Source organism: Hetaerina americana, unplaced genomic scaffold (genome assembly GCF_022747635.1).
Source record: "Hetaerina americana unplaced genomic scaffold, ioHetAmer1.1.p SCAF_69, whole genome shotgun sequence".
In the NCBI taxonomy this organism is placed as follows: Eukaryota; Metazoa; Arthropoda; class Insecta; order Odonata; family Calopterygidae; genus Hetaerina; species Hetaerina americana.
The window spans coordinates 2,188,575-2,210,664 of NW_027287305.1; the positions used below are offsets into that span (position 1 = coordinate 2,188,575).

A 22,090-nucleotide genomic window follows, 5' to 3' on the forward strand; every position below is an offset into this window, starting at 1 on the left:
AACCATACTGAATATGGAATATATTTTATGCAAAAAATTATTATTGTGTCATGCTTTTCTGAATTTCATCATTGTTTAACATCTATATGTACATATGACGTGTCCTATACACTTATCTGATGTATCTATTACACTGTGTCAGTGTCTTCTGGGCAAATAAAGATTATTATTATTATTATTATCGACAAAGTATATACCCTACTACTGCTTCTTCATCACTAATACATGGTTTGTCCCAATAGTAGTAGGACTGAGTCGATTAAAAACATTATTGTCAGAATTGATACATTTAATCAGAAGTCTTCAAACCAGCACCCTTGTAGGTCCATACACACTGCTGCCAGCAGGTTTTCCACGCCTCTTATGCCTTCTGGAAGGCGATGTCCAATTTACTATCCTAACTAAGATCATTAGTCGTTCATGTCCGTGAGTTCTCGAATAAGTGGTTTACGGAGAAGTTTTTCCTCTCCAGGGACCGACTCTGGGATACCTCAACCACTTACGTTTTAACTAGGAAGAGACCGAATAGGTTTGCAAAGAAATTAATCCAGTCTCCTGGGACCTACTTCGGGGGAATAATGCACACGGTCACAAACTCACTCACTCAGTTAGTTATCACTGCAAAGCATTAGCAACACTAGGGAATATGAATTGGACAAAACACTGGATGGCGTATTCAAAAACCAAAAATGGCAGGGAATAAAGCCCTTCAGTCAAAAGGAGGCAACAAATGAAAAATAGAGTAGGAAGGCAAAAATCACGTAAAAACTAGAAAAAAATAATGGTGTGACAATCCGATAGGCATGTACGCTTTATGCTAACAAGTGTATACCAATACAACACAATATACAATATCAATATCCACATCCTATACAATATCTCCACAACCATTCACTCCTCGCGTGAAAATGACTAATTACATGGAATGAAATTATTTTTTTTGTTAATTTAACTGATACACATTAGTATCTAAGATGCATACATATCATATAGGTAACTAGGGCGACGAAACCATTTCCCGGAACCAAGGTTTCAGTTTTACCACTAAAAATCTTCGTGTACCGGTTTATAGGGGAAAAGCCATAGTGATCATCTGAAAAAATGACTTAAATCATTTCGCCGCCCACTTTCTTCCCCAGTAGTTCAATCCCGCCCCATTATTTTTCCTACTTTCCCTGCCTTGTTCGGATTCCCCCGAGCAACTCTCTTTCTTGGTCTCCCAATTTAAAGCCGCGGCTTTGCATTGTTGCATGACCTCGCATTGTTGTCTGTCTTCCTCTCTGTCCAACTTAATTTCTCCTTTCTCCTCCAAACACTCGCATCTCAAAAGCCTGTAACTCTACGGTGGTCCTCTTGCCTAAAAGACACGGTCTTGCTGTACATCCAGAGGGTACCACGTTCCATATACAAATCATTACTGCTCTTATTTTCACATATTTTCTTAGTGCATCCGCCATCAATCTCTTCCTCTTGCAAATACCTCTTTCGCAAATGAAATTACCCTTATATCCTCACCCGTTTATCCCTTTTCCCGATTTACTATGATAGATCAGATCACGCACTTAAAATGAGGGAGATATATATGCAATTATAGAAGAACAGATAAATTTAAAATGTCATTTTATCCCCGTACTATTACGGATAAAAATAGATATGACAGAAATTTTACAGGATATAATTTGAACGTTGGCAGAGCATATATTTTGATATTATCCTGCATGTTTTAAAAATTTAAATACCCGTATTTTTAACAGCTCTCCGCCATGTTTTGAATATACGTACCTCGTTAACGAATATTGTTGCATTTAAATGCATTCTTTAGTGTGATCAACTTTGCTCCGGTGCATGATCAAACTAATAGTTGTGTAGATGTGTCATGATTGGGTTTGCGCATAAATGGTCGATGACCTAACATCCCCTGCCACATCCCCTTGCGAAAGATTGCAGGGTATTATGGTAGATGTATATTTGTTACAGGCATACCTAGGTACTTTCCAGAACACTTGAGCATACACAATCCTTAACTTTTGTGACCTACTAAGGGAGGAGGAGCGTTGGGAGAGATTTAAATGAAGCATGATAAGTGCATGCACAAGAAAACGAGAGGAAATTAAGACTCATTTAGAAAGATAAGATAATTCAGATAATTCATAAGATAATTCAGGGGAAGAACATTGGGAAAGTGAGCTAGTGGGAGGAAGAGATTAGGGTCATTTTGAATGGAATTAGGGGAAGAATAACTTATGTAGAGTTAAAGAATGTGTAACTGTACAATTTAATTTGGTGTATAATGATATTTTGCGTCATATCCAGAAGGGCTTATAAGCCAAGTAGTGTTGAATGCCATTGGTCCATCAAAACCCTACCCTGACGCAGTAGACTATTTCCAAATAAATTATGTAAATCATAAAAATTAAATATCTTTCTCACCATGCGTTACATTTATTCGTTTGGTGTTAGAACTTTTTGTAAGACTTTAAACCACGGCCAGTATGTTTAAATTTCGAAATGAATAATTATTCAGAAGATATTTTTTTTTATTCTTCTTCTCTTTTAGGAAAGTTGAGAGAATGTTCATAAAAATCACCTTATGATTATCTAGCCTAACCTCCTCCTTTGCACTTCCTTAAGAATTCAATACCCGATGCCACATCAAAAATAAAAGTCTCCATTACCCCGATCGTCACTCCTCAACGTCCCCCGAACGGATTAAGGCGAGCTAGGAACGTGCGTGATCGGAGGTGGGGGGAGGGAAGGGGGGAGTTTGGGGTGGAAAGGGAATGAGGGGATGGGGGGAGAGAAGACGAAAGCAAAGGCGCCAGCCACCCCTCCGACACGCAAACGCCGCTAAATCACAATCTCGGCCGATGGCTGAAAATGCGCTCGAAGGGATTTCGTTGCTCATTTCTCTACACCTACACCCCCTCCACATACAACCGCGTCGTACGGTTTAGGATATGAACCTAACCCTCCCTCCCTTCGCCACCACCTTGCCTACCTCCACCCGACTTCGTGACGGTATCAGGAGAGGGGGGGCATCGTCTCCAAGACGTTGCTCCAAAGAGAGGGGATGACCCCGAGAAGGAGTGAGCGGAGCAAATGGACGGTACGCGACCGGCATCGGGGAGAGGGGTTGCCGGGGGACTGAGTTCGATTCGGGCGCCTCATAAATCTCACCCCGCGAGAGTGAGAGAAGAGTAGTAGGAAAGGGTAGGAAATCGTTTTCCATCCTCCGCTCCCTAAGGTGAAATCTGTTATCCGAATCCCTGGTAATAATCATAGCGATACAACGGGCACCAACGTGACCGGACTCCTACCTTCATACCGAACCCACGCGGTGGAGTGAACACAAAGCCCTACTAATAATAAAACGGCGACGTGTTAATTCCGTTAACCCAGGTGGAAAAAAGTGAATTATATACTGCGTTCTCATCACGAATCAAGACCAGGATTTGGTCTCTTAAACGCACAAGTTGGTTCACAATTCCTTGTCATTAATAATATAATTATTGATAGTCCGACGTTCAAGGTAAGTTTTGCATTGAAACAACTATGCGAAAATAAATTTCTTTGCCCGTTATAACGAAACACAACATGGCATCCGATTCTACAAAAAAACCCTTCACCAATGACACAAACGTTCAATCTCACGTCATTCTGTCAAACATTTTTTTTCCTACTCCCACCCCGCCTACCTGCCTAACGTTCTACCCTCAATATATATTAAATGGAAGAAGGGACCATTTGGTCTCAATTTCGCCTAAATAAAGACCACTATCTATCTATCTATCTATCTATCCGAATCTACAACATCCCATTGCCAATCAATATGCTTGGCATCCATTGTTCCTTTCTCTTTTTGATTCTTCCCAACAATCCTCTATCCTCCCCTTTCACCATGTCTACCACCCCTTGGTCTGTTTTCCTTTCTACCAATTTCACCTTTTCCTTCCTTCTCCACGACAAAATTCTCCAATCTACGCCTATCAGCTTCTTACATCGGCTTTCTCATGAAATCCTTACTCGAAGTCCCTGTAATGAATTCCCTCCACACTGTGAAAGAGGTTTGCCTAGTGCAAATTTTCCCCCTTTGTCCCTAATTCTTCGACCATTTTAGCCCAAAACACTATCCATCCAAACCCAGAGACTGTTACCGATGCACCCTTCAACATATAAACATTGCATAACGTTACCCTTTAACAGTTGTGGACTAAGAGAGCCTCTGCTTGGAATGGAGAGATCAGTTGGCCCCGGGAGGTGTAAAGGGCCTCGCGAGTCGCAACTGCTACTCCACCTTGGGCTCGTTGGCCACTCGTATCATCCGTTCTAAAAACGTTGTACGCCTTTAGAATGCCCTTGTCTTCCGCCTTGAAATGTGTCTCTTGCAAACAAATGCAAGAGGGTTTAAAATCATGGATTAAAACGGCCAGCTCCTCCTTGTGCCGATTAAAACCATCGCAGTTTTATTGCAAAATAAAAAAAAATTTAAATGTTAAAATAAAAATATATATAATGAAAATTTTTGAAGTGGTAAAATGACCAAACGCTTAAAGAATATTGCGATGGTATACTTTTGCAATGTGATGTAGGCAACGCAAGTAAAGGACCAGGAAAATGTTGGGGTGATTAGCGCCCTGAATTATTCTCCTCGCTTCCATGTATGAGATTTTTTCCCGCGTCTTAATCTTTATGACCTTCCTTTCCTCTTTCATCCTCGGCCAATCACGGGAGCACACTCGGTGTGAACCCTCGAAATCGACACAGAGGTTCGGAGGGGCACTCCTTACCTCCTTCCACATCGCGGGCAGGTGTCCTTACCCTCAATCGCGACTTTACGTGGCCGAAGCGATTGCATTGGAAACAACGCACTGGGTTCGGTATGAACGGCCGAACAGGAACTGAGTCATACCCAAGGTACACCACCTCGGGGACCCTGTCTCGCAAAAACGTCCATTTCACGGAGGTGCGGTTGACATTTTCTCCATTGCGCCTCGTGGTTAGTCGACGACAGTCAATCCCTCCCTGAGAAAACATTTCTCTCTATAATTCGTCGAATTCCATGTATAGGAGGTCGTAATGGCCAATGACTCCCCGACCAGTGTTTCTTTTAAATACAGAGTTATATTCAACTTAAACTAGTATACATACATATTTTTTGTTTTTAAACATCACCCGGCTCCCTCCAAATGAGGGAGTCGGGGCACAAGTCTTTGCCCCTTTTTATGGGGAATTTTCATATAAGTCTATGCTTCTCGCACATTTGTTCATCAGTATATTTATATATATTGTTTATTTTTCACAGGGGGAGGATTTAGCACTTGGGGGGCCGTTTATAAACCACGGCTTTTGTCCATTTATACACTATGGCTCATAATAAAGGGGACAGAAAAAGGTTTTACAAAGAAGAAGTATGGAAAAGGGAAAGAAGGGAAATGATTTAACATGACTTCACTTTTGTCTTTATTATTTCAGCCTCCGGAGCCGTCCTCATACTGTCGGTGACCCGTGATGTGCTCGACGTAGCAGTCCCGCGACCATCGGATGACATCGCTCACCATTAGCCGCCGCATGGTGGTGCAATATCGTCTATGTAGACCCAGGGACTTCAGGACGGGATCGTTCTTCGGGTCCCACGTCCCCAGGCTTCCCACGACGATGGCGGCGACCGATGCTCTGCTTCCCTGCTGGCGGATCGTCTCTGCCAGGGCGGCATACTTCTCCTCCTTTGCGGTCCTGGCTGCCAGCAGTGCGTCGTCCGTGTTTTCAAATGGCACTGCTACGTCGATCAATGTCAGTCTTGTCGGCCTGGTTAGTTATAACCAGGTCTGGTCTAAGAGTCGATTTGGTGCCAGGTATTAGTCTGTTGACTCTGATTTCACCGTCACCTTTTCCCCGGCGTCTAATCAGAGCCCTGTATAGTCGGTCTTGGACAGCATTATGTCTATGCTGCCACGTCCTTGAGTGCATCTTACAGTGGTTAATGACATGGGGCAGGGTCTCTTCCGCGTGGCCACATCGTCGACACCGCTTGTCCCCGTTGGTTTCCCAACGGCGACAGGCATTGAGCGGGAGCAGGTCGAGCCGAGCCCTAAAGATGAACCTCCAATCACAAAACCTGGTGTACCTCCCTCCTGCCAGGAAGTGATTGGAGGCTTCAGATTTCGCCGAGGCACGAATGACTTTACCTTGGTCGGGCTTGGCGCTCACCTTATTCAGGTAGTAGCGCCGCACCGCGATCTTCAGGGCACCCGTTAGTTGCCTCACGGCCTTCGGAGGAACCCTGATAAAAGGTGGTCGATCTTCTAACCATGAAGCATTCCCATTGCCAAATTTTTTTGCTCTGTCCATAGTTCAGGGTCTCTATGAGCAATGTATCATTCCTCAGTTACTTCACGCTCTTGGGGTACCAGGTACGATCTGTGACAGCACTCGCCGCGTAATGAAAGGTGAAAACTAGTAGTAGTAGTAGTATTTTTGTTTATGGGGTGCATCGACGGCTGAGGTCATTTTGCACCACGTCGAAACTTTTAAAAACCACAGTTAAGGTTTAATAAATAAATAAATAAATAAATAAATAGATAAATATTAAAAACAAATGACATCGACAAGAATAAAAATACCACGGCTAAAGTTGCCTCATTAGGCCAGTTTCCTTTAAAAATAACAAAACCTTGCTTAAAGAGTTGGGGTCATCTCCTAATATTTGTTTCAAATCTCCCCTTACATGAAACTTTTCTCTAGCCCTTATATATTTTTGGCACTGCGTAAGAATATGTTTCATTGTAAGGGGCACGTCGCACTCATTGCAGCGCGGTTGCACTTTTCCCTCCGTGAAGAGGTACCAGTGTGTGAGGGCAGAGTGCCCTATCCTCAAACGCGTAATCGTGACCTCTTCCCTCCGATTCTTTCGGATTGAAGAGGGCCATGCCGAAACAACCGGTTTTATCTCCCTAAGTTTATTATTTATTAGGGACCGCCAGGCTTCTTTCCACTGGTTTAGGACATTGTGCCGCAAAGCGGCCTTTATGTCCTCCTCCGGTACCAAAGAATGATCGCACTCATTTTGGTCCAGGGCTTCCTTCGCTGCTTTGTCGGCTTTTTCGTTGCCAGGTATTCCCACATGACCAGGAATCCACATAGTAGTAGATGTATTTTTGTTTATGGGGTGCATCGACGGCTGAGGTCATTTTGCACCACGTCGAAACTTTTAAAAACCACCGTTAAGGTTTAATAAATAAATAAATAAATAAATAAATAAATAAATAAATAAATAAATAAATAAATAAATAGATAAATAGATAAATATTAAAAACAAATGACATCGACAAGAATAAAAATACCACGGCTAAGGTTGCCTCATTAGGCCAGTTTCCTTTAAAAATAATAAAACCTTGCTTAAAGAGTTGGGGTCATCTCCTAATATTTGTTTCAAATCTCCCCTTACATGAAACTTTTCTCTAGCCCTTATATATTTTTGGCACTGCGTAAGAATATGTTTCATTGTAAGGGGCACGTCGCACTCATTGCAGCGCGGTTGCACTTTTCCCTCCGTGAAGAGGTACGAGTGTGTGAGGGCAGAGTGCCCTATCCTCAAACGCGTAATCGTTACCTCTTCCCTCCGAATCTTTCGGATTGAAGAGGGCCATGCCGAAATAACCGGTTTTATCTCCCTAAGTTTATTATTTATTAGGGACCGCCAAGCTTCTTTGCACTGGTTTAGGACATTGTGCCGCAAAGCGGCCTTTATGTCCTCCACCGGTACCAAAGAATGATCGTACTCATTTTGGTCCAGGGCTTCCTTCGCTGCTTTGTCGGCTTTTTCGTTGCCAGGTATTCCCACGAGACCAGGAATCCACATAAAGGATACCCTGGTCCCCTTTCTCTGAAGGGATAAGAGGCTATGGTGGATCTCTTGGACTATCGGGTGCATTGATGAGAACACCGAAATGTATTTTAAGGCGCTCAAAGAGTCCGAACAGATGAGAAAAGAGCCGTTATTATCGTTTAGTTGTTTTAGGGCGGTTCTTATGGCTGACAGTTCGGCTGTGAATATACCGCAAAGCGTGTTCAATCTTTCCCTCACGACTCCATGGTAGCGGGAGACGACCGCATAAGCACATGCGGACTCCGACTTCGACCCATCGGTGTACACCGGTACGAAGTCCGGGTGCGATCCGAGGAAGGCGTTAAAGAGTCCTTGGTATTCTGACTCGGTCGTGAACGCTTTACAGTGCGCATGAGGCAACGACTTCATATCCGGCTTTGGTGTTAACCAAGGAGGATGTTTAGCATAGGCAAAAGGGCACGCTTGAGGTAAGGTAAAATTGAGTTCCTGGATAAAATCAGTAAAACGAACGGCCAAGGGCCTAGTTGCCCTTCTTCGCCTGTTAAATATATCTAAAAATCTTGGTTTAAAAAGAATGTTAAAACATGGGTGCTTGGTCACGGATAAAACTTTACAGGCATAATTTCCCATCAAAATCAACCTTCGGGTTGCTAACGAGGGTTCACCTGCGTCAGCAAGTAGGCTGGGGACTGGGCTGGTTCTAATTGCCCCAGTGGCCAAACGTATCCCGGCATTGTGGACACACGTCAGGGGTCTCAAATAGGACTCTCGTCCTGACGAGTATATTATAGAACCGTAGTCCAGCTTCGAACGGACCAAGCCTCGATATAATAAAAGCATGGTGGAGCGATCTGCTCCCCATTTGGAGTGGGTTAAAAACCTTAGGATGTTTAGGGTCTGGCGACACCTCTCCCGTAATACCCGTATATGCTCCCGCCAATTTAGTTTTTTGTCCAGGATCATGCCGAGAAAACGGACGGACTCAACAAATGGGAGATTTCTGCCCAGAAGGCATAAGGTCGGTGTAATGTGGTGTCCGCGAAGACGGTGGAAATGAACACATTTCGTTTTCTCCGTGGAGAAGCGAAACCCGTTCCTTCGCGACCACTCTCCCAGTTTGTTCAAGGTGACCTGGGCTTGCCTGGAGGCGTATGTCAGTCTTGTAGAGCGGCAGAAAATAGCCAGGTCGTCGACAAATAGCGATGCCATCACCGGGGCATTGATGCATTCCGTGACGTCGTTGATTGCGATGGCGAACAACGTCACGCTCAGCACTGATCCCTGAGGTACACCGTTCTCCTGGGTGTAGGATCGGGATAAATGATTGCCCGTCCTTACTCTAAAAATGCGGTTTGTTAAAAATTTTTTTATAAATATGGCCATATTGCCCTTAAAACCCCACTCATGCAACGTGTTTAAAATCTTTCGTCGCCACACACTGTCGTAGGCCTTCTCGAGGTCGAAGAAGACTGCTACGACGTGTTGGCGTAACAGAAAGGCTTCCTGGATGAAGTTCTCAGTGCGAACCAGATGATCTGTCGTGGACCTCTCACGCCGGAAGCCGCACTGAGCGTCGGAGAGGAGGTGTCGTCTCTCCAAGCACCAAACGAGACGTCGGTTAACCATAGTAGTAGTTTTAGGGGTTTGTAGGGTGCGTCGACAGCTATGGTCATTTTGCACCACTGTCATTACGTAAAACTTATGTTCCTTTTAAACTAGGAATAAGTAAACAGATAAATACGAATAAATATATAAATAAATAAAATAAACAAAAAAAAAAAAGGAAAGTGCTAAAATCAAAAGCATTAAAATTATGCGCTCCGAAGCTAAAGCTGCCCCATTAAACCGGTTGCCCTTAAAAAAGTTAAGACTCGATTTATAGACCCAGAGTCATCCCCTAAAATATTTTTTAAGTCTCCCCTTATCTTCAACATGTCTCTGGCCCTTTGGTATGTTGTACATTCCGTCAGGATATGTTTTATCGTCAGGGGTTGGAAACACTCATTGCAGCGGGGCTGTTCTTTTACCTCCGCAAAGAGGTACGAATGAGTGAGGGCAGAGTGTCCTATTCTCAGGCGCGTAATCATGACCTCTTCCCTCCGAATGTTCCGGATGGAAGAGGACCATGGTGAAACGACCGGTTTTATTGCCCTGAGTTTATTATTTTGAAGAGACTGCCAAGTCTCCTTCCACTGATGCAGGACCGAGTTCCGCAAGGCGGCCTTCACGTCCTCCATTGGAACCAAGGTGGAGTCGGTCTCGGGTTGTCGAAGGGCATCATTCGCTGCCTGGTCAGCTTTTTCGTTGCCTCTTATGCCGACGTGACCAGGAGTCCATATAAAGGAGACCCTGTTCCCCTTTCTCTGAAGGGACAACAGGGTATAATGGATCTCCTGGACTATCGGGTGCACAGGTGCAAAGGCCGATAAAGATTTTAGGGCGCTCAACGAGTCGGTGCAGATGAGGAAAGAGCCATTGCTTTCTTTTATTTCTCCTAGGGCCGTCCTTATGGCTGACAGCTCGGCTGTGAAAATGCTGCAAGAAGTGTGCAGTTTTTTCCTCACGACTCCATGGTAGTGGGACACGACCGCATAGGCACATGCAGATTCTGACTTTGACCCGTCGGTGTAGACTGGGACAAAGTCAGAAAGTGAGCTGAGGACGGCACTGAAGAGCTGCTGGTATTCGGAATCGGTCGTTTTGGCTTTGCGGCGTGCACTGGCAATGAGTTTAATATCCGGCATTGGTGTTAACCAAGGCGGATACTTAGCATAGGAGACGGGGCATATTTGAGGAAATGTAAAATTTACCTCATTAATAAAATCATTAAAACGAACGGCAAAGGGCCTAGTTGCCCTTCTCCGCCTGTTAAATAAGTCTAAAAACCGTTGGTTAAAAACTATGTTAAAACAAGGGTGGATTGTCTCTGATAAAATTTTACAGGCATAGTTGCCCATTAAAATCATCCTGCGGGTTTCCAACGGAGGCTCCCCTGCGTCTGCAAGTAAGCTTGGGACTGGGCTTGTTCTAAATGCCCCGGTGGCCAACCGTATCCCAGCATTGTGGACACATGTGAGTGGTCTCAAGTAAGACTCTCGTCCTGAGGAATACACTATGGAACCATAGTCCAGTTTGGATCGCACCAAGCCTCTGTACAATAAAAGCATGGTGGAGCGGTCTGCTCCCCAAGTGGAGTGAGTTAAAAACTTTTAAACGTTGAGGGTTTGGCGACACCTCTCGCGTAACACGCGGATATGCTCCCGCCAGTTCAGCTTTTGGTCCAGGATCATGCCGAGAAAGCGGACGGACTCCACAAATGGAAGAATCCTACCCAACAGGGTTAGGGTCGGGGTAACGTGGTAACCGCGAAGACGGTGAAAGTGCACGCATTTCGTTTTCTCCATGGAGAAACGAAATCCGTTCTTTCGCGACCACTCTCCCAGTTTGTTTAGAGTCACCTGGGCTTGCCTGGAAGCGTTTGGCAGTCGTGTCGACCGGCAAAATATGGCTAAGTCGTCCACATAGAGCGATGCCATCACCGGGGCATTGATGCATTCCACCACGTCGTTGATGGCGATGGCAAATAACGTCACGCTCAGTACTGAACCCTGGGGTACCCCGTTCTCCTGTGTAAAAGATCGGGATAAGTGCTTCCCAGTCCTTACTTTAAAAAGGCGGTTAGTTAAAAAATTTCTGATAAATAAGGCCATGTTGCCTCTAAATCCCCACTTGTGGAGCGTGTTGAGGATTCTCCATCGCCACACACTATCATAGGCCTTCTCCAGGTCGAAAAAGACTGCTATGACGTGTTGACGGTGGAGAAAGGCTTCCTGGATGAAGTTCTCAGTGCGCACCAGATGGTCTGTCGTGGACCTGCCACGCCGAAAGCCGCACTGAGCGTCGGAGAGCAGGTGTCGACTCTCCAAGCACCACATGAGACGTCGGTTTACCATCCGTTCCATCACCTTGCACAGGCAGCTGGTGAGAGATATGGGACGGTAGTTGTTCGGGTCATTTTTGTCCTTGCCCTGTTTTGGGATTGGTATCACGATGGACTCTCGCCAGGCATTTGGAAAACTGCCCTCGTTCCAAAGTTGGTTGAGGGTATTTAGGACCTCCCCAATCGCAGTTTCCGGAATGTTCCGGAGAAATGCGTTGTGGATTTCGTCCGCCCCTGGCGAGGTGTAATGGGAGTCTTCGATGGCGGATTTAAGCTCCCAGGACGTGAAAGGCTCATTGTAATATTCACTTGTAGGACCTGCACCAAAATTGAGAGGGACTCTCTCGCATCGCCTCTTCAGGTTCGCAAAGTCCGCGGCATAGCCCTCGTCACTGCTATTGGCCGCGAACTGACTGGCAAATATGTTGCTTATTTCGGCAGGTGAATTAACCACCCGGCCAGCAACAAGCAATGGCGAGATGACAAATGAGCCCTTGGACCCGGAGATTTTCTTCACTTTGTCCCATACCTGACCAAGCGGCGTGCGATGGTTGATGGTAGAGACGTATTCTATCCAGGAAGCCCTCTTGGCCTCCTTCACGGCCCTTCGAGCTCGCGCTCTCAGGCGGCGGTACGATGCCAGATTAGTTGCCGTGGGATATTTTCTAAAAATATTTAATGCTTTTTTCCTCGCCCGAATCGCCCGGTCGCATTCCCCGTTCCACCAAGGGACAGGAGCTCGATTAATGGTCCCGGACGTACGAGGGATACTTTTGGTAGCTGCCGCCAACAGCGTTGAACTTAGTTTATCGACGTTGTGCAACGCGTCGAAACTTGCGTCGTGTTTATATGTAAACGTACGCTTAAAAAGTGGCCAGTCCGCACGGTTAATACGCCACTTTTCCGGAGGTTTTGAAATGGTGGGCGAAGAGTCTTCCTTAACGAGTAGAAGAGGAAAATGGTCACTCCCACAGAGATCGTTGTGGGTGGACATTTTCAGCTTTGGGGCTAGACTTCTCGAGCATAGACAAAGATCTATTGCTGAGAATTCCCCATTGAAGCTGTTAAAGCGGGTTTTTTCGCCGCTATTTAATAAAAACAGGTTAAAATCCTCAATAAAGTTGGATAAAATTCGACCTCTCCTATTGCTTTGGGTTTCTGGCCCTCCCCAGAGAGGATCATGGGCATTAAAATCTCCCATCAAAATGAACGGCTGAGGAAGCTGGTGGACAAGGGCTTCAAGGTTCAGGCGGGTCACCGGTGCACCCTCTGGCAGATACACGTTGCATAACGTCATCCTCTCAGGGGTGTGCACCGTGACAGCGACGGCCTGGAATGGAGAGTTCAGTTGGACTCGCGAGGAGTAAAGGGCCTCACGAGCCGCAACTGCTACTCCCCCTTGGGCTCGTTGGCCACTTAGGTTATCCGTTCTAAAAACAGTGAACCCCTTCAGAATACCCTTATCTTCAGCCTTAAAATGGGTCTCTTGGAGACAAATACAAGAGGGTTTAAAATCTTGGATTAAAATGGCCAGCTCCTCCTTGTGCCGATAAAAGCCATTGCAGTTCCACTGCAGAATGGAACACATTTAAAGTGTTAAATTAAAATAAATAAATAAATATATAAATAAATAAGATGACTAAAAAGGGAGATGACCAACTCTATTGAGGTTATCGCTTGAAGCGATGTTTCCTCTTCCACTCGTTTGCGAAGACCTCAGTATCAGAGATACTCTGGACCTCTTCAATTACCTCCGGCCTCTTTGGCTTCACTGGAGGCGGCGGGGAAGGTGTATTCTCACGCCCTTTTGGCGTGTTCCCCTTGGTGGTTTTCTGTGGGCTCTTCTTTGAAGGGCCCACAGGAGTAGGTGGCTCCTTGTCCACCTTACTCTTCCCATCCTTCACCCTTTTGGGTTTAGGCACTTGCGTGTTTTCAACTGGGGATTCTTTCGGTATGTCCGTCTGCGTGGCGATGGTACACTTTACACATTGCGTGGTTGCAACGGAAGCAAAGGACCGGGAGAAAGTTGGAGCGATTAGCGCCCTGTATTTTCTCCTCGCTTCCGCATATGGGATTTTTTCAAGGGTTTTTATCTCCATGACTTTCCTCTCTTCTTTCATCTTCGGGCAATCACGAGAGTACACTGGTTGTGTACCCTCGCAATTGACACAAAGAGGTTCCGAAGAGCACTCTTTATCCTCGTGCGCGTCTTTGCCACAGCGCGGGCAGGTGGCCTTACCCTCGCAACGCGACGCGACATGGCCGAACCGTTGGCATTTGAAACAACGCACGGGATTTGGGATGAATGGCCTCACTGGTACCGATTCATAGCCCACAAACACCTTGTCGGGTAGTCTATCACGCGCAAACGTCAAGATCACGGAGGTGCTGTTTACGTTTTCTCCGTTGCGCCTCGTGGTGAGTCGACGACAATCAGTCACTCCCTGAGAGAACATTTCTCTCTTGATTTCTTCGATGTCCACGTATAGGAGGTCGTAGTGACTGATGACTCCCCGACAGGTGTTAAGAGTGTGGTGCACCTCCACCTTAATCGGAATGTCATGGAGCATTCCCATAGCAAGCAGTTTATCGCTTTGTGTATCGTTCAGGGTCTCTATAAGAAGTGTACCATCCCGGAGCTTCTTCACGCTCTTTGGGTCCCCAGGCACAATCTGTGACAAAACTCTGCGAATTAAGAAAGGAGAAACCTTTTTCAAGGTTTCACCTTCCTTTATGCACGACATAATTAAATAGCGCTTACATGCGCCTATGCACTTTTCTCCCCCGCCGGTGTCCGGACGGGATCTTTTTAGTGGTGGAAAGGGTTTTTCCTCCATAATAATTAATTATTCGTCCCTCGGCCTCCCCACCCGCCACGGAGCCACACATTTGGGACGCCACTCCGCCAAACCGGAGCGGTCGCCAGGGCTAACTCGAGGGATATAGCGCTTCAGGAGTGGTTGTCTGTTTCGGGGTGGATCTTCGGTGCAAGGGCCCACCAAAACCCTTACATCTCCGACCTCCCTACGCAGACCCCCACAACCTTGGCACTCGCCACCGGAGCGAAAACGCGACGGAAGCCGATTGACCGGGAGTGGCTAGCTCCCGGCCTCCCGTTTACACGAAATCCGGGGCCGAAGAGGGGTATCACTCCCCGGTCCATACAGGGCATCCGACACCCTGCTGGGAACCAGAAAGCTCACCCTCCAGGATCCCCTTTTCTCCCTTACGGGTCTCCAGGCACGGCAAACACCTGGGCGGATCGCAGGCCAGATGGTATGGCCGCTCACAGACAGTGGATCCACAGCACTGTCCGGACGCATCCCTTGCTGGCTTGGGGTTTGTTTTCGGGGTTTTCTCCCCGCCCTTTTAGTCGCCTCTTACGACAAGCAGGGATACTGCGGGACTATTCTCTATCCCCCTACCCGCGGGGGGGGAGCACTTTCAACTTAACAATTTATTCTCTCCTTCGCAATTTGGCTTTCGTAAAGGCTACTCCACTACTTCAGCTGTCGAGTCCACAATTAATCAAATTCTAAATGCTTTTCCAAGTAAATCCTCCATTGTTTTAACTGCATGTGACCTTTCTAAAGCATTTGACTGTGTTGCTCATCCAATTCTTCTGGAAAAATTTCATTATCTATCTCACTGATCGATCCCAATGTGTTTGCACTAATAACAATCTTTCCTCACCCCTGAAATTAGTCTATGGAGTTCCTCAAGGTTCAGTCCTTGGCCCTCTTTTATTCCTTATTTTAATTAATGACCTACCGTCAAATGTCTCCTGCAAGTCCATACTCTATGCTGATGATACCACTTTTGTTCACGAGACTAAGAATGTTAATTCTAGTCCTACAACTAATTTGTGTTTATCAGAAGCATCAAACTGGTTTTCTGCAAACGGTCTGGTTCTAAATAATGATAAAACTCAGTCCCTGGTCTTCTCACTAAGTACCATATCTAATCCCCAGAGTACCATTAAATTACTTGGTTTCGAACTCGACCAAAAATTGACTTGGGAGCCTCACATACTGGGCACACTTGGAAAATTGTCAAAGGCTGTGTATATGCAGAGGTAGTTCTCGGGCTGGACTGCGTGAGAGACATTTTTGGCTCAACGTTTCTCCATCATCCCACTTCATCGAGATCCTGGGATCACTAAATGTCTCCCCACGTGATATTCTCGTGAGTTTTGACGTGGTGTCACTTTTCACGAAGGTTCCGGTGCGGGAATCCCTGGCCATACTTCAAAGATTCACTAGCAAAGGACTACCGCCAGACTTACCAAAACTGGTTGAATTCTGCCTGGAGAGTAACTACTTCCTATGGAACGGCGATATATACCAGCAAACAGAAGTAGTTTTAGGGGTTTGTAGGGTGCGTCGACAGCTATGGTCATTTTGCACCACTGTCATTACGTAAAACTTATGTTCCTTTTAAACTAGGAATAAGTAAACAGAAAAATACGAATAAATATATAAATAAATAAAATAAACAAAAAAAAAGAAAATGCTAAAATCAAAAGCATTAAAATTATGCGCTCCGAAGCTAAAGCTGCCCCATTAAACCAGTTGCCCTTAAAAAAGTTAAGACTCGATTTATAGACCCAGAGTCATCCCCTAAAATATTTTTTAAGTCTCCCCTTATCTTCAACATGTCTCTGGCCCTTTGGTACGTTGTACATTCCGTCAGGATATGTTTTATCGTCAGGGGTTGGAAACACTCATTGCAGCGGGGCTGTTCTTTTACCTCCGCAAAGAGGTACGAATGAGTGAGGGCAGAGTGTCCTATTCTCAGGCGCGTAATCATGACCTCTTCCCTCCGAATGTTCCGGATGGAAGAGGACCATGGTGAAACGACCGGTTTTATTGCCCTGAGTTTATTATTTTGAAGAGACTGCCAAGTCTCCTTCCACTGATGCAGGACCGAGTTCCGCAAGGCGGCCTTCACGTCCTCCATTGGAACCAAGGTGGAGTCGGTCTCGGGTTGTCGAAGGGCATCCTTCGCTGCCTGGTCAGCTTTTTCGTTGCCTCTTATGCCGACGTGACCAGGAGTCCATATAAAGGAGACCCTGTTCCCCTTTCTCTGAAGGGACAACAGGGTATAATGGATCTCCTGGACTATCGGGTGCACAGGTGCAAAGGCCGATAAAGATTTTAGGGCGCTCAACGAGTCGGTGCAGATGAGGAAAGAGCCATTGCTTTCTTTTATTTCTCCTAGGGCCGTCCTTATGGCTGACAGCTCGGCTGTGAAAATGCTGCAAGAAGTGTGCAGTTTTTTCCTCACGACTCCATGGTAGTGGGACACGACCGCATAGGCACATGCAGATTCTGACTTTGACCCGTCGGTGTAGACTGGGACAAAGTCAGAAAGTGAGCTGAGGACGGCACTGAAGAGCTGCTGGTATTCGGAATCGGTCGTTTTGGCTTTGCGGCGTGCACTGGCAATGAGTTTAATATCCGGCATTGGTGTTAACCAAGGCGGATACTTAGCATAGGAGACGGGGCATATTTGAGGAAATGTAAAATTTACCTCATTAATAAAATCATTAAAACGAACGGCTAAGGGCCTAGTTGCCCTTCTCCGCCTGTTAAATAAGTCTAAAAACCGTTGGTTAAAAACTATGTTAAAACAAGGGTGGATTGTCTCTGATAAAATTTTACAGGCATAGTTGCCCATTAAAATCATCCTGCGGGTTTCCAACGGAGGCTCCCCTGCGTCTGCAAGTAAGCTTGGGACTGGGCTTGTTCTAAATGCCCCGGTGGCCAACCGTATCCCAGCATTGTGGACACATGTGAGTGGTCTCAAGTAAGACTCTCGTCCTGAGGAATACACTATGGAACCATAGTCCAGTTTGGATCGCACCAAGCCTCTGTACAATAAAAGCATGGTGGAGCGGTCTGCTCCCCAAGTGGAGTGAGTTAAAAACTTTTAAACGTTGAGGGTTTGGCGACACCTCTCGCGTAACACGCGGATATGCTCCCGCCAGTTCAGCTTTTGGTCCAGGATCATGCCGAGAAAGCGGACGGACTCCACAAATGGAAGAATCCTACCCAACAGGGTTAGGGTCGGGGTAACGTGGTAACCGCGAAGACGGTGAAAGTGCACGCATTTCGTTTTCTCCATGGAGAAACGAAATCCGTTCTTTCGCGACCACTCTCCCAGTTTGTTTAGAGTCACCTGGGCTTGCCTGGAAGCGTTTGGCAGTCGTGTCGACCGGCAAAATATGGCTAAGTCGTCCACATAGAGCGATGCCATCACCGGGGCATTGATGCATTCCACCACGTCGTTGATGGCGATGGCAAATAACGTCACGCTCAGTACTGAACCCTGGGGTACCCCGTTCTCCTGTGTAAAAGATCGGGATAAGTGCTTCCCAGTCCTTACTTTAAAAAGGCGGTTAGTTAAAAAATTTCTGATAAATAGGGCCATGTTGCCTCTAAATCCCCACTTGTGGAGCGTGTTGAGGATTCTCCATCGCCACACACTATCATAGGCCTTCTCCAGGTCGAAAAAGACTGCTATGACGTGTTGACGGTGGAGAAAGGCTTCCTGGATGAAGTTCTCAGTGCGCACCAGATGGTCTGTCGTGGACCTGCCACGCCGAAAGCCGCACTGAGCGTCGGAGAGCAGGTGTCGACTCTCCAAGCACCACATGAGACGTCGGTTTACCATCCGTTCCATCACCTTGCACAGGCAGCTGGTGAGAGATATGGGACGGTAGTTGTTCGGGTCATTTTTGTCCTTGCCCTGTTTTGGGATTGGTATCACGATGGACTCTCGCCAGGCATTTGGAAAACTGCCCTCGTTCCAAAGTTGGTTGAGGGTATTTAGGACCTCCCCAATCGCAGTTTCCGGAATGTTCCGGAGAAATGCGTTGCCAACAGCGTTGAACTTAGTTTATCGACGTTGTGCAACGCGTCGAAACTTGCGTCGTGTTTATATGTAAACGTACGCTTAAAAAGTGGCCAGTCCGCACGGTTAATACGCCACTTTTCCGGAGGTTTTGAAATAGTGGGCGAAGAGTCTTCCTTAACGAGTAGAAGAGGAAAATGGTCACTCCCACAGAGATCGTTGTGGGTGGACATTTTCAGCTTTGGGGCTAGACTTCTCGAGCATAGACAAAGATCTATTGCTGAGAATTCCCCATTGAAGCTGTTAAACCGGGTTTTTTCGCCGCTATTTAATAAAAACAGGTTAAAATCCTCAATAAAGTTGGATAAAATTCGACCTCTCCTATTGCTTTGGGTTTCTGGCCCTCCCCAGAGAGGATCATGGGCATTAAAATCTCCCATCAAAATGAACGGCTGAGGAAGCTGGTGGACAAGGGCTTCAAGGTTCAGGCGGGTCACCGGTGCACCCTCTGGCAGATACACGTTGCATAACGTAATCCTCTCAGGGGTGTGCACCGTGACAGCGACGGCCTGGAATGGAGAGTTCAGTTGGACTCGCGAGGTGTAAAGGGCCTCACGGGCCGCAACTGCTACTCCCCCTTGGGCTCGTTGGCCACTTAGGTCATCCGTTCTAAAAACAGTGAACCCCTTCAGAATACCCTTATCTTCAGCCTTAAAATGGGTCTCTTGGAGACAAATACAAGAGGGTTTAAAATCTTGGATTAAAATGGCCAGCTCCTCCTTGTGCCGATAAAAGCCATTGCAGTTCCACTGCAGAATGGAACACATTTAAAGTGTTAAATTAAAATAAATAAATAAATATATAAATAAATAAGATGACTAAAAAGGGAGATGACCAACTCTATTGAGGTTATCGCTTGAAGCGATGTTTCCTCTTCCACTCGTTTGCGAAGACCTCAGTATCAGAGATACTCTGGTCCTCTTCAATTACCTCCGGCCTCTTTGGCTTCACTGGAGGCGGCGGGGAAGGTGTATTCTCACGCCCTTTTGGCGTGTTCCCCTTGGTGGTTTTCTGTGGGCTCTTCTTTGAAGGGCCCACAGGAGTAGGTGGCTCCTTGTCCACCTTACTCTTCCCATCCTTCACCCTTTTGGGTTTAGGCACTTGCGTGTTTTCAACTGGGGATTCTTTCGGTATGTCCGTCTGCGTGGCGATGGTACACTTTACACATTGCGTGGTTGCAACGGAAGCAAAGGACCGGGAGAAAGTTGGAGCGATTAGCGCCCTGTATTTTCTCCTCGCTTCCGCATATGGGATTTTTTCAAGGGTTTTTATCTCCATGACTTTCCTCTCTTCTTTCATCTTCGGGCAATCACGAGAGTACACTGGGTGTGTACCCTCGCAATTGACACAAAGAGGTTCCGAAGAGCACTCTTTATCCTCGTGCGCGTCTTTGCCACAGCGCGGGCAGGTGGCCTTACCCTCGCAACGCGACGCGACATGGCCGAACCGTTGGCATTTGAAACAACGCACGGGATTTGGGATGAATGGCCTCACTGGTACCGATTCATAGCCCACAAACACCTTGTCGGGTAGTCTATCACGCGCAAACGTCAAGATCACGGAGGTGCTGTTTACGTTTTCTCCGTTGCGCCTCGTGGTGAGTCGACGACAATCAGTCACTCCCTGAGAGAACATTTCTCTCTTGATTTCTTCGATGTCCACGTATAGGAGGTCGTAGTGACTGATGACTCCCCGACAGGTGTTAAGAGTGCGGTGCACCTCCACCTTAATCGGAATGTCATGGAGCATTCCCATAGCAAGCAGTTTATCGCTTTGTGTATCGTTCAGGGTCTCTATAAGAAGTGTACCATCCCGGAGCTTCTTCACGCTCTTTGGGTCCCCAGGCACAATCTGTGACAAAACTCTGCGAATTAAGAAAGGAGAAACCTTTTTCAAGGTTTCACCTTCCTTTATGCACGACATAATTAAATAGCGCTTACATGCGCCTATGCACTTTTCTCCCCCGCCGGTGTCCGGACGGGATCTTTTTAGTGGTGGAAAGGGTTTTTCCTCCATAGTAATAAGTGATTCGTCCCTCGGCCTCCCCACCCGCCACGGAGCCACACATTTGGGACGCCACTCCGCCAAACCGGAGCGGTCGCCAGGGCTAACTCGAGGGATATAGCGCTTCAGGAGTGGTTGTCTGTTTCGGGGTGGATCTTCGGTGCAAGGGCCCACCAAAACCCTTACATCTCCGACCTCCCTACGCAGACCCCCACAACCTTGGCACTCGCCACCGGAGCGAAAACGCGACGGAAGCCGATTGACCGGGAGTGGCTAGCTCCCGGCCTCCCGTTTACGCGAAATCCGGGGCCGAAGAGGGATATCGCTCTCCGGTCCATGCAGGGCATCCGAAACCCTGCTGGGAACCAGAAAGATCACCCTCCAGGATCCCCTTCTCTCCCTTACGGGTCTCCAGGCACGGCAAACACCTGGGCGGATCGCAGGCCAGATGGTATGGCCGCTCACAGACAGTGGATCCACAGCACTGTCCGGACGCATCCCTTGCTGGCTTGGGGTTTGTTTTCGGGGTTTTCTCCCCGCCCTTTTAGTCGCCTCTTACGACAAGCAGGGATACTGCGGGAGTATTCTCTAACCCCCTACCCGCAGGGGGGACCAGCAAACAGAAGGAGCGGCTATGGGATCACCATTGTCTCCGGCCATCGCCAACATATTCATGGAAGACCTCGAGGAAAAAGCGCTGGCATCCTGCAACCTCCCTCCCAAATGCTGGCTACGCTACGTGGACGACACCTTCGTCATCTGGCCACATGGAGAGGAGAAATTAGAAGAGTTTCACCGAGAATTGAATAACATAAACTCGGCCATAAAATTCACGAAGGAACTCGAGAAAGACGGACGCCTTCCGTTCCTTGACGTACTCGTGAGGAGGAAGTTAGACGGAACTCTCGGCCACTCAGTGTACAGAAAACCTACGCACACTGATCGTTACCTCCACGCCACTTCACATCACCACCCACAGCAAAAAGGCAGGTGTCATCAAGACTTTTCTCCAGAGCAGAAAGAGTGTCAGACGCAGAATCACTCCCAGCAGAGAAAGAACACCTGAACAGAGCCATGAGAAACAACGCCTACGATAATGCCTTCATCAGAAGAGCCGTGAGGAAAAGATATTCAGACAACGAGATATAGGAGAAACCAGCTGCTTTCGCCGTTCTTCCCTATGTCAAGGGCACGACCGATCGCATCGCACGCATCCTCAGAAAGAAAAATGTCGTCACCCGCTTCGGCACGGTGAAGAAGCTAAAGGACATATTCCCCTCACCCAAAGACAAACTCCCCCCTCTACTGACCGAAGGGGTATACGAAGTACCATGCAGCTGCGGCGGAAGCTACGTTGGCCAGACTGGACATGCTATAGAAACACG

The 22,090-nt window shown here is 47.0% G+C and overlaps 1 protein-coding gene across 1 annotated transcript; it reads left to right on the forward strand.

Annotated features, from left to right (window-relative positions):
- Positions 1-21,339: 21,339 nt before the first annotated feature.
- Positions 21,340-21,771, forward strand: LOC139696131 (uncharacterized). Its single transcript, XM_071594728.1, has one exon. It carries the CDS (start codon positions 21,340-21,342, stop codon positions 21,769-21,771), a length of 432 nt encoding a protein of 143 aa, XP_071450829.1.
- The last annotated feature ends 319 nt before the right edge of the window (positions 21,772-22,090 follow it).